General features: G+C 55.6%; 1 protein-coding gene across 1 annotated transcript; it reads right to left on the bottom strand.

Annotated features, from left to right (window-relative positions):
* Positions 1-3923: 3923 nt before the first annotated feature.
* On the bottom strand, positions 3924-10791 carry CBY1 (chibby family member 1, beta catenin antagonist). Its single transcript, XM_040991234.1, has 5 exons — positions 10709-10791; positions 8631-8746; positions 7086-7191; positions 6885-6997; positions 3924-4528 (listed from the first exon to the last, which is right to left on the bottom strand). Exons 2-5 carry the CDS (start codon positions 8706-8708, stop codon positions 4448-4450), a joined length of 378 nt encoding a protein of 125 aa, XP_040847168.1. The 5' UTR covers positions 8709-8746; positions 10709-10791; the 3' UTR covers positions 3924-4447.
* Between the last annotated feature and the right edge of the window lie 2084 nt (positions 10792-12875).

Here is a 12875-nt window from a genome sequence, read left to right as displayed (position 1 = left end):
TCTGCTGCAGGGGGTGCTGGGCACCCCAGGGTGCAGCCCTGGGGTCTGATGCCAGGGTCAGTGGGTAAAGGACCGTATCAGGCCACCAGGCCAGTGACCCATGCAGCACATTATACAAAGAAGCACGTATGTCCCTCATCACTTCATGCCGGCCGGGTGTGGGGGGGAATGATGGGTTTCCTTTACTACAAAGGGGCTCCCAAAGTTTGTGGGAAGATAAAAGGTCTGATGGCGTCAAAAATGTCGAACTCCATTGTTCATAATATGCATTTTGTGTGAATTTTCTGACTGACTTCCATGTGCATAGATTTAATTTTTTTTTTTATGATTTATTTGAAAGACAGAACAGAGAAGCTTATATCCACAGGTTCATCCCACACCCCACTCCAGGCTCTGTCCTCCGACTGGACAAAGCTCATGTACCCTTTTACATCAAAAAGGGAACCGGGTGCCCAAGGCTCAAAACCATGTGAGGCCGACCCACGTGGCAAGGTGTCAGGACAGCGATGCCCGCTGAGGAGGACGTGCGGAGGCCCCGGGCCTGCTGGCAGCGATGTGGGTTTGCTCATTTGCCCACAGTACCTCAAGTGTACTGGCGAATTATGTGCTATTGTATTTTTGGGGGGGATGTTACAAAACTTGTTTTTAGGGTTTACTCTCTTTTTTAAGATTTATTTATTTTTATTGGGAAACCAGACATACAGAGAAGATCCAGAGAAAAAGATTTTCCATCTGCTGATTCACTCCCCAAGTGGCGGCAATGGAGGAGTTGAGCTGATTTGAAGCCAGGAGCCAGGAACTTCTTCCAGGTCTCCCACATGGGTGCAGGGTCCCAAGGCTTTGGGCCGTCCTCAACTGCTTTCCCAGGCCACAAGCAGGGAGCTGGATGGGAAGCGGGGCTGCCAGGATTAGAATCAACGCCCATATGGGATCCCAGCACATTTAAGGTGAGGACTTTAGCCGCTAGGCTACCACGCTGGGCCACAATTGTTAGTTTTTAATGATTCATTTTATTGAAAGGCAGAGTTAGAGAAAAGGGAAAGATCTCCCATCAGCTGGTGCACTCCCCAAATGGCTGCAGTCACCTGGCTGGACCAGGGAGAAATGAGGAGCCCAGAACTCCATCCCAGTCTCTCACAGGGGTGGCAGGTGCTCTCGGCTTGGGCCATCTTCTGCTGCTTTCTCAGGCAGGGAACTGGACTGGAGTCCAGCTGGTGCTCATGGGGGATGCTGGTTACACCACAATGCCAGTACCAAATGTTACATTTCTCAAATGCTAGAGCAGCGCTGAGGGAGGGGGGGATGGAAAAGCTCTGGCTGCAAGACTAGAGGTGGAAGGCAGTCTCAGGAAAACTACCGGTTCCAGGTTCAGAAGAGCAGCGCATGATTTAAAACAGAACGGATGTGCAAGGCTGGGCAGCTCTTCCAAAAGGAGCACGACTACCAAGGGGCAAGGGGAATCCTGGAGCTCATGTGATACAAACATCGACACTGAGAAAGGAGCTGATGCAGGACAGGGAACAGAGCACACAGGAGACGGCGCTGCGGGGATGTGGCTCAGGGCAGTGGACAAGGGGACAGGAAGCATGCTGGCCAGTGCGTGGTGGCGCCCCCTGCCAAGGTAACAGCCCTGCAGGTGTTTGTTGGGGGTTGTGTCCTAGAACTGCCCCCCTTTCAGAGTTGGGAAGTGAGCTTGAGAGGCCTAGAAAAACCCCAAGTGTCTCCCACAGAGCATGCCCGTCAGCCTGGCAGGGCTCAGTCTCGGGAAGGAGCGCTCCTCAGGGCACCTCTGACCTCGCAGGCCATGCTGGGCACAGGATGGCCGTGATGCAGGAGGCAGCAGCCACGAGAGCCGGTGCTGCCCTCTGCCTGTGTACTGCAGCTATGAGAAGGCTTCCAGGATGCTGCATTTCACAGGACCTCAGTATCCCAAAGGAAGTGGGGGGACTGAGGAGGCACCCCCCTTCAGGACATCCTGCACGCCGACTCGTCACCTCTTTCCTGCCGACCCCCACAGCGGCCAGAGGAGTGTAGCCCCCTGCCCACATGTGATGACGGCTTGCTCCCCTGCCCCAAGCCCATCCTGCAGACCCCTAAGTTGGGGACGGCAGTGGCAGCAAGGGCAGGGGCCAACCACATCAATTTTACAGGGATGTTCCTGAGTTCCCAGCACTGGCACCACTCACCTCACCGAGTCAGTTCCCTCACCTAAACACGGAGCTGACTTTAACTGGAAACAGGTGCTGGCCTGGAAGGGTACAGGTCAACCCTCGGCTCCTGTGTTAGGCGACCAGAGACTGTCTTGTCACCTGGCCCTGTTGTCCATCGGCGCCTTCCGTCCCCACTCACTGGAGGGGCCACACGCAGCAGCCCTCGCCAGGCAGTCCCGGGGCCCCTTCCCCAGTGAGCTCTGCTGCCTGTTTGCTGGTCTCTGCCGTGGTGAGCTCTGTCGCCTGCCCCCGGGCATGCTGGGAGCCCCTGCTGCATGGGGCCGAGCGGAGGGGATCTGACAGCCCAGGTGCCAAGAACTGAGCCTGGGACTAGAGCTGGTCGTCAGAGTTCATGGAAAATGTGAGTTCTGAGAAAACTGGAGTGTCTGGCATAGGGTATAGCGTGGCTCATGATGCCTGTGTCCCACGCGGGAATACCTGGGTTCGAGTCCCGGCTGTGCTCCCAAGTCCAGCTTCCTGCCAGTGCACACACTCAGAAGCAGCAAACGACAACTTGCTGGCTCCTGGCTGCAGCCCTGGTCCAGCCCAGAATGTTGTGGGTGTGTGGGGAGTGAACCAGGAGAGGGGAGGAGCTTTCTCTTTCTCCCTGCCTAATAATTTTTTTTAAATCTATTGTGCGCCCAGTGCTGTGGAATAGTGCGTTAAGCCACCACCTGCAATGCCAGTAGTCATTATGGGCACCGGTTAGAGTCTGGGCTGTTCTGCTAACCCAGCTCCCTGTCGACGTGCCTGGGAAAGCAGCAGAGGCTGACCCAAGTGCTTGGACACCTGCTGCCCATGTGGGAGATCCAGAAGTTCCTGCCTCCAGCCTGGCTCAGCTGTCGGGGCCATCTGGGGAATAAACCAGTGGATGAAAGATCTCTCTCCCTGTCTCTCCTCTCTCTCTCTGTAACTCTGTTCTTCAAAATAACTTTTTTTTTTTAAGGTTTTATTTATTTGAAAGGCAGAATTACAGAGAAAGAAGGGAAGATGGAGGTGGCGGAGAAGGAAGCAGAGTGCCTTCCATGTGCTGCTTCACTGTCCAAGTGGCTGCAAAGGCCAGAGCTGGGCCAGGCCAAAGGCAGGAGCCAGGAGCTTCTTCCAGTCTGCCACATGAGTGCAGGCACCCAAGGACTTGGGCCATCCTTGGCTGTCCCAGCCATTAGCAGGGAGCTGGATCAGAAGTGGAGCAGCTAGGACTGGAACTGGTGCCTGTATGGGATGCCATCATTATAGGTGGTAGCTTAATACGCTATGCCACAGCACTGCCCCTAAATAAGTACTAAAAACAAAAGATCATAGATTTTACAAAATTCTATAGAAAAAAAAAGCAACAAAAAACAAAAAAACCTCAACAACCCTGATCTTTCAGTTCTATTTCCAACAGACTCTGAGGGGTCCCCTTGTAACACAGGAGTTGTTCCAGGCCCTAAGCCACGGGCCTGTGCCCCGACCTTCACTGCTCAACTCCAGAGACTAGCTTCCGCCTTGCAAAGGAATGCAGCTCACCGGACCTGGCTCAGAGTGCAGGAGGGCAGGGGACTGGAGTGAGGGGAGTGCTCTAACCAGGCAGTCTCCCCTGTGTCCCGCACGTGGCTCTCCTAGCCCCTGCAGACGGCACCATCCTCCAGCCTCAGCAGAGTCTGACTCCATCCGCTCCCCGAGCGGCTCCTGCATCCTCTCTCAGTCACTCTGGCCACAGAGACATGATCTGTCACTATTTAATATAAAAGAAGTCATGTGAACAGGAAAGTAGCACAAAAATAGTGTCTGCAGGGCGAGCTGGCAGGTTGCAGCCAGAGCAGGCTGTGGGCCTGGGGGAATGTGGTCTTCAAGGCAGGGTGAGAGCAGTGTGGGCAGCAGAGAGCCCACAGAGCAGCTCTTCAGAACTGGCACAGCCGATGCCAGCTGAGGGCGCAGACGAGAGCTCCGGCTGATCCTGCCAGCAGCCTTGCACACCTCCAGGAGGTCAGCTTCTGGGACAGCATCCCTCGGCGGTGCAGGTCCACCTGACCTGCGGTAGCACCCCTCACCCTGGCCTTGGCTGCTCCCCAGAACCTGTCCCCCTGACCAGCCCAGGGCGCAGGGCTTAGCGGCCCACCTGTGTGATACCCTGTCCCAGGGCCCAGTCCACTAGTTTGGCTAAAAATAAAAACTAAACCCAAACACCTGCTCAGCCAGTGCCTCCCCTCGGCCAGTGGGGGGCTCCGGGCTCTCCCTTGAACGTCCGTGGGCCTTCACTTCCTCCTCCGGCCCGCACTCTTCAGTTCATCAAGCTCCTTCTCCATGAGGTGGGACTCAGCAGTGGTCTCTGAGAGCTGGAAGGAAGGCGGTGGGCGGTTACGAGGGTCCCAAGGCCAGCCCTGTGAGGCCAGGAAGGGCCTGCGAGCCACTGGTCACGTCCCCTGGGGTTTCTCAGGCCTCTGGCCTCCATGATGCGGAAACACTTGGTGAGTGGGCAGAGCGTCACGGGCTGGTGCCCGGGAGCACAGCAGCCCGAGCCTATTCAGGCTGTGGGCGGGCACGTGGCTGCTGCTTGGGATGCCCGCCTCGCTGATCGGAATGCCTGGGTTCAAATCCCAGGTCCACTGCCTGCCCAGCTTCCGGATCATATGTGCCCTAGGTGCTGGCACGGAGGGAAACCAGGCTCCTGGCCCAGCCTGCCCCAGCCTTGGCTACTGCAGGCATTTGCAAAGTAAACTGACAGATGGCAGACGGCTTTCACTCCATCTCCCTGTCTCTCAAATAAAGATGAAAAGAAGTCAAATGCAGTCTGCCCACATCTCTTTCATCCAGGAAGGGGTGGTACACACCATGGGGAGGATGGCAGGCCTCAGGGGACAGGTGGGGTGGGACATGGGCAGCAAGGTGGCTCCTGAGCTGCAGCGCACGGTGCAGATTTGGGGACATGCCACTTTCCTCATGTTTTCAATGACCTTTAGGAGACAGAGCTGCTCAAGATAGGGGCACACACGTCAGCCTGTGGGTCTGGCCCTGACAAAGCCTTCTGCCAGCATCGTGGCACAGCGAGTGAAGCTGCCACCTGCAATGCCAGCATCCCACGTGGCTGCTTCACCTCCGACCCAGCTGCCTGCTGATGCCCCCGAGAAGGCAGTGGAGGATGGCCCAAGCGTGTGGGCCCCTGCACCCATGTGGGAGACCAGGATGAGGCTCCAGGCTCTTGGCTTTAGCCACCGAGGCCGTTTGGAGAGGAAGCCAGTGGATGGATGAGCTCTGTCTCTCTTACTCTGCCTTTCAAACTCAGTAACAACCTCTTTATTTTAAAAAACCTAACCAGAAGGATTGTTGTATACAAGAGCTATTTCTTTCTCCTTCTATAACCCCACATTCCAAATAAATAAGTCTTTTTGCTGTTGTTGTTAAAGATTTATTTTTATTTTTATTGTAAAGTTAGGTATACAGAGAAGAGAGACAGAGGGGAAGATCTTCCGTCTGATGGTTCACTCCCCAAGTGACCAAATGGCCGGTGCTATGCTGATTCGAAGCCAAGAGCCCGTACCTCCTCCGGGTCTCCCCACATGGCTGCAGGGTCCCAAGGCTTTGGGCTGTCCTCAACAAGCAGGGAGCTAGATGGGAAGCGGGACTGCTGGGATTAGAACCGGCACCCATATGGGATCCCGGCGCATTCAAGGTGAGGAATTTAACAGCTAGGTTACCGTGCCAGGCCCCAAATAAATAAGTCTTAAAAAAAAAATATATATATATATATATTTAAGGTCTCCATGTGCCCTGTTGGGGTACGTGGGTTCAGTTCCTGACTCTTACTCCTGCCTTCAGCTTCCTGTGGTTGCTGGATGACCGAGGAAGTAGGTCCCTGCCACCCGCTTGGGAGCCTGGATGGAGTGTGTCGCTCTTGGCTTTGGCCCTGGCCTGGTACCAGCTGCTGTGTGTTGTGGGCATTTGGGGAATAAAGCAGCAAACAGGAGCATGCTGTTTAAGTTTTTTTTTTTTTTTTAAGATTTATTTCTCTTTTTTTGAAAGGCAGTTTTAGAGGCAGAGAAAGACCTTCTGTTTGTTGGTTCATTTCCCAAATGGCCACAACAGCTGGAACTGAACCAATCCAGGAGCCAGGAGCTTCTATGGCTCTTCCATGCAGGCGAAGTGTCCCAAGGCTTTGGGCCATCTTCTGCTGCTTTCCCAGGACATGAGTAGGGAGCTGGGAGGGAAGTGGAGCAGCCAGGACATGAACCGGTGCCTTTATGGGATCCTGGCACTTGCAAGGTGAGGATTTAGACACTGAGCCATCATGCCAGGTAGACAGCTGCTCTCAGCCCCAGCAGTGCCAGCTCCCCTTCCTCCCCAGCCACCTTCCTGCGCAGCTGCAGGCCCAGTGGGCTGCTGGGTTTGCAGCAGGCACAAGAAGTGGCGCCAGGTACTGATTAGCGCCTACTGGGTGTGGGCCGGCTCCAGGCCATCAGCACTCGGCTCCTCGGCTCCTCCTCGCACTGCTCACCCCGCCCAGCCTCCGCCCGCTGCTCACCCCGCCCAGCCTCCGCCCGCTGCTCATCCTGCCCAGCCTCCGCCCGCTGCTCACCCTGCCCAGCCTCCGCCCGCTGCTCACCCCGCCCAGCCTCCGCCCGCTGCTCACCCTGCCCAGCCTCCGCCCGCTGCTTACCCCGCCCAGCCTCTGCCCGCTGGCCCGGGCCTCCTCACCATGTCCAGCAGGATGTCCACTTTCAGCCGCAGGAGATTGTTCTCTTCCTCCAGCTGTTGGTTGCGCCGGCGGAGGCGCTGTGCCTCCCTGCGGTCCACTGCACCACCAACCTCTGCTTCCCAGAAGGACAGAAGCAGTGGTTAGCGGGAAAGGTTCCTTCTAGAATCCCGCTTCACCAAGAGCCAGGATGGGCAACCTACCTGTGATCCACTGGCCGTTCTCGAACTTGAGGCTCTGTCCTGCCAGGTTCATGGTGGGGGTTCCATAGTCGAGGCCCAGCTCCACCTCCCGGGTCGACCGATCCAGCTGCGGGTGACAGGTGTGCTGGCTCAGGGGTGGCAGCAGCACAGCAGTCCTGGCTCCTGCTCCTCCTCCCCAACAACTTGTGCTTTTACTTTGGCTCGGCACCTTTAACACTCTTTTCTTCTCTTTCTAATTTATTTTAAAAGATTTGTTTATTTTTATTGGAAAGCCCAAATATACAAAGAGGAGGAGAGGCAGAGAGGAAGATCTTCCGTCCGTTGATTCACTCCAAAGTGGCCACAGCGACCGGTGCTGCACCAATCTGAAGCCAGGAGCCAGGAGCCTCCTCCAGGTCTCCCACGCAGACGCAGGGTCCCAAGGCTTTGGGCCGTCCTCGACTGCTTTCCCAGGCCACAAGCAGAGAGCTGGATGGGAAGTGGGGCCACTGAGATACAAACTGGTGCCCATATGAGATTCCGGTGTGTGCAAAGTGAGGACTTTCGCTGCTAAGCTACTGCGCCAGGCCCTAATGTGTTTTTCAAAAGGTCAGAAAATCAAATGATGCAAAACAAGGCATCACTTGAAGAAGGGGGAGGGGCGCGCTGCTCCGTGCAGCGATGAAAACAGCAGTCATGCTGTGAATTCTTAAGAGTGAAGAATCCTTCCTAAATGTTATCAGTTGTCATGTACTATGTGCCACGGGAGAGGCGAGTGTGGCAGCGCTGGTTCTTCACTGGATCCACAGCACGCCCAGCCCAGGGCAGGCCTCTCCTCGGCATGAGGAGGGCAGGGGGCTCTGGACACACGTGCCTGTGGCCCTTCCCGGTCAGGCTTCCCCGAGAAGCCCTCCTGGAATGACAGCTCCGTGCCCAAGCTGGCCACTGCCAACCTCAGGCCTCCATTTTGTTTGCTTCTTAGTACTTTTCATTGTTCCATAGCCATCTACTTAGTTCCTGTGCTCTTCTTTCATTAAAACTTCTACTCCATCCCCTTCTTAATCCACCTCTCCAGCCAGTGCCAAGCAGAGGGCCTGGCCCATGTCCAGGTATCAGTAGCTCTCAAGTTCATGAACAGGGAAGACAGAGAGAGGGGCGCGCCCAGAGGCGGTGTGGCCCGGCTGGCTGTGTGGAGAGCCTGGGCTGGAAAGGACACCGAGGCAAGGCTGTGAGGGGCCTCGTGTGTCCTCTCTGGCTCTGGGGTGCTGGCACCCATAGTGATGGGGGAACCTAAAACCTACAACTCTCTTGGCACCCACATCCGGTTGCTGTTTACAGCTGCCTGTGAACACCCGTGACACGCCCCAGGGTCAGACTGACGGCCTGAGCAGGGTCAGAGGTGGCCGCTGTGGGAGCATCTGCTCCAGGCCTCTGGCGGGTGGCACCTGGGATGCCAAAAACAGTTATTGCAGTGGCACTGCTATGCACCGGAATGTGCCCCCCCTTGCACGATGGCCGCGGGGACCCCGCCCCATCCCAGGGGTCATGTGTGGGGGCCACACTCACAGAATGCAGGTTGGAGAGAGAAGCAGATTTGCGAGGTGGTGTCTTCTTGGGACTGAAGGTGTTCCCGAAGAGCGGCATCCTCAGGCTGCGCAGGGAGAGGCCGAGGCGCCCTGGTCCTGGGGCAGGCCAGTCAGGGCACAAAAAACAAAACAGGTGCAACCAAATCCCGGTAAAATCCCCCACGCACTAGGTGCTCCCCAGGTTCCAGGCACACTAAGACCTCGGCCCGTGTCTCACATTTCATATCCCAGCCGCCCTTGGACAAGCTCCTCTTCTGTGCCCTATGTGCCAGGTGAGGGTCACAAAGCCTGAGACGTCGAGCGCGCTGGTACGGCGGTTAAGATGCCTTTGGGATGATTCCAAATCCAGCATAACAGTGCCCGCCTCCAGTCCTGGCTACTCATCTTGTTTTGTTTTGTTTTTTAATATCTATCTTATTTTGAAAGGCAGAGCAAGAGAGAGAGAGAGAGGCATCTTCCATCCACTGGCTCACTCCCCAAATGGCTGCAACAGCTGGAGCTGGACCATGTTGGAGCCAGGAGCCAGGGGTCTCCCAAGTCTGGGCTATCCTTTGCTGCCTTCCCAGGTCACCAGCAGGGAGCTGGATTGGAAATGGAACTACTGGGACTTGAACCAGCACCCGCTATAGTTGGAGGCTTAGCCAGCTACTCCACGGTGCTGGCCCCGGCTACTGCACTTTTGATCCAGCTTTCTGCCAATACACATCTTGGGAAGCAGGAGGTGCTGGTGCCTCGGGTAGCTGGGTCCCTGCCACATGGGAGCCAGGGAAGGGGTTCTGGTCCAGCCCAAGCAGTTACAGATCCCACATGGAGCAACAAAGCTGTCCCTGCCCGTTGTCATTTCCAGGCCCCTTGGGCCCTACAGCAGAAAGTTCCCGGTCCCATCCGGGAGGCCCAGCTGCCATCGGCCCCTGTATTTGCCGACAGCACCCTGCAACCCACTGCTCACAGTGGTTAAAACTGGCAGGCACACTAGGATGAATGACCTGCCTGAAGCTGGCATTTTCTAGGTCTAAAAATGGTCAAGAGTGGTGACTCTATAAGGTACCAATATAAAATTCTTGAAAGAAAATATTTCTGGAGGCCAGCACCGTGGTGTAGCACATTAAGCCTCTGCCTGTGGCTCTGGCATCTCACATGGGTGCTGGTTCAAGCTCCCGCTGTTTCACTTGTCATCCAGCTCCCTGCTCCCGGCCTGGGAAAGCACTGGAGGGCTCATCCACGCGGGATACGGAAGATCTTCCTGTCTCTCCTTCTCTCTGTAAATCTAACCTCTCTTAGAAAAAGAAAAATAAACAAAAATGAGCCAGGCTGATCTTGCCAAAGTACCCATCATCTGACCACCACGACACACTGCCCCTTGGACACCTGCTGAAAGCTGCTCTTCTTTGTGGGGTGTGGCTTGGCAACCTGCCCAGTGGGGATCTGCTTTTTCGCAACCCTGATGGATTAACCACAGTAGCAGAAAGTCAGGTCTGGCCTCTCGCCTGGGAAGTGGGATGGAACAAGAATCTGCAGATAACTCCGACTGTCGGTGTGTCCCAGAGGAACAAACTGCTTCTGAGGCCCAGGGTATGTTACTTTTCTGCGGGGCTCAGCATCTGCTTTTCCCGCAGCTGAGCTTCTCTCTTCCTAACGGATCCACAGGTTGTTATCATAAGGCTCCAGTGTTCCTAAGCGGTCGCATTCGGGCCCCACATTGCTCAATAAGTGTCCCCGTCACGCTAACCCCTGCTCAGAGCTTGCCATGGGTCACCCAGCAGGTGATCCTCCACTAACACCAACACGAAGGTGAGGGGGGCGTCTGATCCCACGGCGCGACCCCCACAGACACTCAGCCAGCCCAGCGCACGTCTTGCAAGGACGCGGGACACCCGGGACTGCTGGACCTCCAGGTAACGTTCACACACAGGCCCGTTCCCACTTCAGGCCCCTTCGCGGCCCCCTTCCCACCCCATTCACCACCGAGACAGAGTCGGGGTGACCCGGCCTCCATCCACCCTCCTCGGGTGAGCTCAGGCCTCTGCCTGCTCGGCAGTGCCGGATTCGCAGACCTACCTGACGCTCCCCAGAGGCTGGGGTCCAAGCGCGCCCCCAACCCTCCCGCCAGGGTCGCGCTCGGGGGCGGATAACTGCAGGAGACCGAGGCCGACCCGCGCCGTCCGCCACGCGCCTGCGCAGCCTCCTCTCGGACTCCACCACAATCAAAAAAACAGGGGTATGCCCGGCTCTGTGAGGGTCGCTAACACGGGCTTAAAAAGTACTAGAAACTCTTTCAGACTACAGATATATGTTCAGTAGTCAAACCAAACGTCGTACGGAGTTATTTACACGCTCTGTCTTATAGGTTAAGGAGAGGGACTACGCTCACCCTCCCCTCTAGCGCGTTGGTTTGGTCCCCAAGCACCCGTCACCATGGGGACGGCGTCTCGCAGACACCGAGGAGCTGCGCGGCAGCTGCATTGTGGTGGGAAAGGTTGTAGGTGGTGACGGCGCCGGACAGGGGGTCGCCTTGGCATAATGGGCGCCGCCTGCCCGCCCGTCTGCGTCCTTCATCACGAGGCCAGAGGCACCAGCTCTTGGTACATGAGTGTGTCCGGTGTCGGGAGCCTGCCTAGAACTTTGCAGGGTCCCCTGAGGGGACCTTGCTTTCAGGTAAGATGGACAGGCGTCGGAGACCGGCGCGCTGCTCTGGGCAGGCCTGGGGCTCCCCACGCGCGCCGGGACCCCCATCGGCTTCCACGATCAGGGAAAATGGGCCCAGCCAGGCGTCCTCAAGTCCTCAGAGCGCGGGTTGTCACCCGAGTCTCAAGTGACTTGTGGGACCAGCCTCATTGGCTGGTGGGTGTCTCAGGTCTCCCACCTTGGGAGTTCTGTCTCCACAGTCCTCTTCCAGCCACACCACGTGACGTGCCCTGGAACCCAAATTTGCAGGCTGTGGCTTAGCACTGCCCGACACACAAAGCAAGCCACGTGGCATTTACAATGTTGTAATAGCCAACTACTTTTTTCAAAGTTAAAACTTTAAGTAGTGACATTGACTTGAAGAATGTTGTATTTAATAGCCTGTACCCGAAGTATCGTGTTTTTTAAAAACAATTTATTTTTATTTATATGAAAGGCAGAGTTGCAGAGATAAGACCAGTCTTCCATTCACTGGTTCTCTCCCCAGTTGTTGCAACAGTTGAGGTTGGGCCAGGCCAAAGCCGGCAGCTTCTTCGGGGTTTCCCACGAGGCAGCCAGGGCCCAAGCACTTTAGCCATCTGCTGCTGCTCGCCCAGGGGCATTAACAGTTACCTGGATGGGAAGAGGAGCAGCCGTGGCTCAAAACGGTGCCTTTATGTGATGCCAGATCCCACACAGTAACGTAACCCACAAAACCACAATGCCAGGTGCCAAAACATCATTTTAAATCAGTATTTTAATTTTACACTGTTTCGGTTTTTTAAAAGTTAAAATAACTAAAATTTTACTTCTTCAGTTACACTAATGAGATAACCAGGGCTCAGCTGTTGCTGTGGCCACTGTTGCTATGGCTGATGTTATGGCCATTGCTGCTATGGCTACTGTGATGGACAGCACAAATCGAGATTCTTCCTACCTTCCCAGCCTTCCTCTCTAATATTTGGAAGGTGTCTGCTCTTCCCTTCATCTCTTCCTTCCATACCTTGATCTGCAAACTGTTCTTACTGAGCTGGCATGATGGCATAGCATGCCCCGGCATCCCATTTGACTGCTCCCAGCTGCTCCCCCTTCCTGCTAACGCACCTAGGAAAGCAGCATAGGCTGACCCAAATCCTTGGGTCCCTGCACTCACTTGGGAAACCCGGAAGAAGCTCCTGGCTCCTGGTTTAGGAAAGGCTCAGCTCCAGCCGTTTAGGGAGTGACCCAGTGGATGGATGATCTCCCACCGACTCTCATCCTGTTTCTGTAAACCTGCCTTTCAAAATAAATAAATAAATAAATCTTTTTGAAAATCAGCTCTGGTACTTTGAAGCATCTGGGCATGGGGCTATGTTGACGCTCAACGGGATAATTCTGCACCTTCAGGCACCGGCATCCCATGCAGGCACAGGTTCATGTTCAGCTCTCTTCTTCTTCTTCGTCTACATCTTCATCTCCTTCTTCATCTTTGTCTTCGTCGTCGTCTTCTAATCCAGCTCCCTGCTTGTAGCCTGCGAGGGCAGTGGAGCATGACCCATGTCCTTGGGATCCTGCACACCCA

This window comes from Ochotona curzoniae, unplaced genomic scaffold, assembly GCF_017591425.1.
Source record: "Ochotona curzoniae isolate NIBS_2020 unplaced genomic scaffold, NIBS_Ocur_1.0 contig_1014, whole genome shotgun sequence".
Classification (NCBI taxonomy): domain Eukaryota; kingdom Metazoa; phylum Chordata; class Mammalia; order Lagomorpha; family Ochotonidae; genus Ochotona; species Ochotona curzoniae.
Note: the sequence above shows the minus strand (reverse complement) of the source record. Positions and strands in the feature narration are given on the sequence as shown.

What these genes read in the sequence shown, in the direction of transcription:
- CBY1 (XM_040991234.1), bottom strand. Translation starts at nt 8,708, where the DNA reads ATGCCGCTCTTCGGGAACACCTTCAGTCCCAAGAAGACACCACCTCGC. An exon ending in CTCTCTCCAACCTGCATTCT is followed by an intron (nt 7,192 to 8,630) that starts GTGAGTGTGGCC and finishes TGTCACCCGCAG; the next exon opens with CTGGATCGGTCGACCCGGGA. An exon ending in TGGACATCCTGCTGGACATG is followed by an intron (nt 4,529 to 6,884) that starts GTGAGGAGGCCC and finishes CCTTCCTTCCAG; the next exon opens with CTCTCAGAGACCACTGCTGA.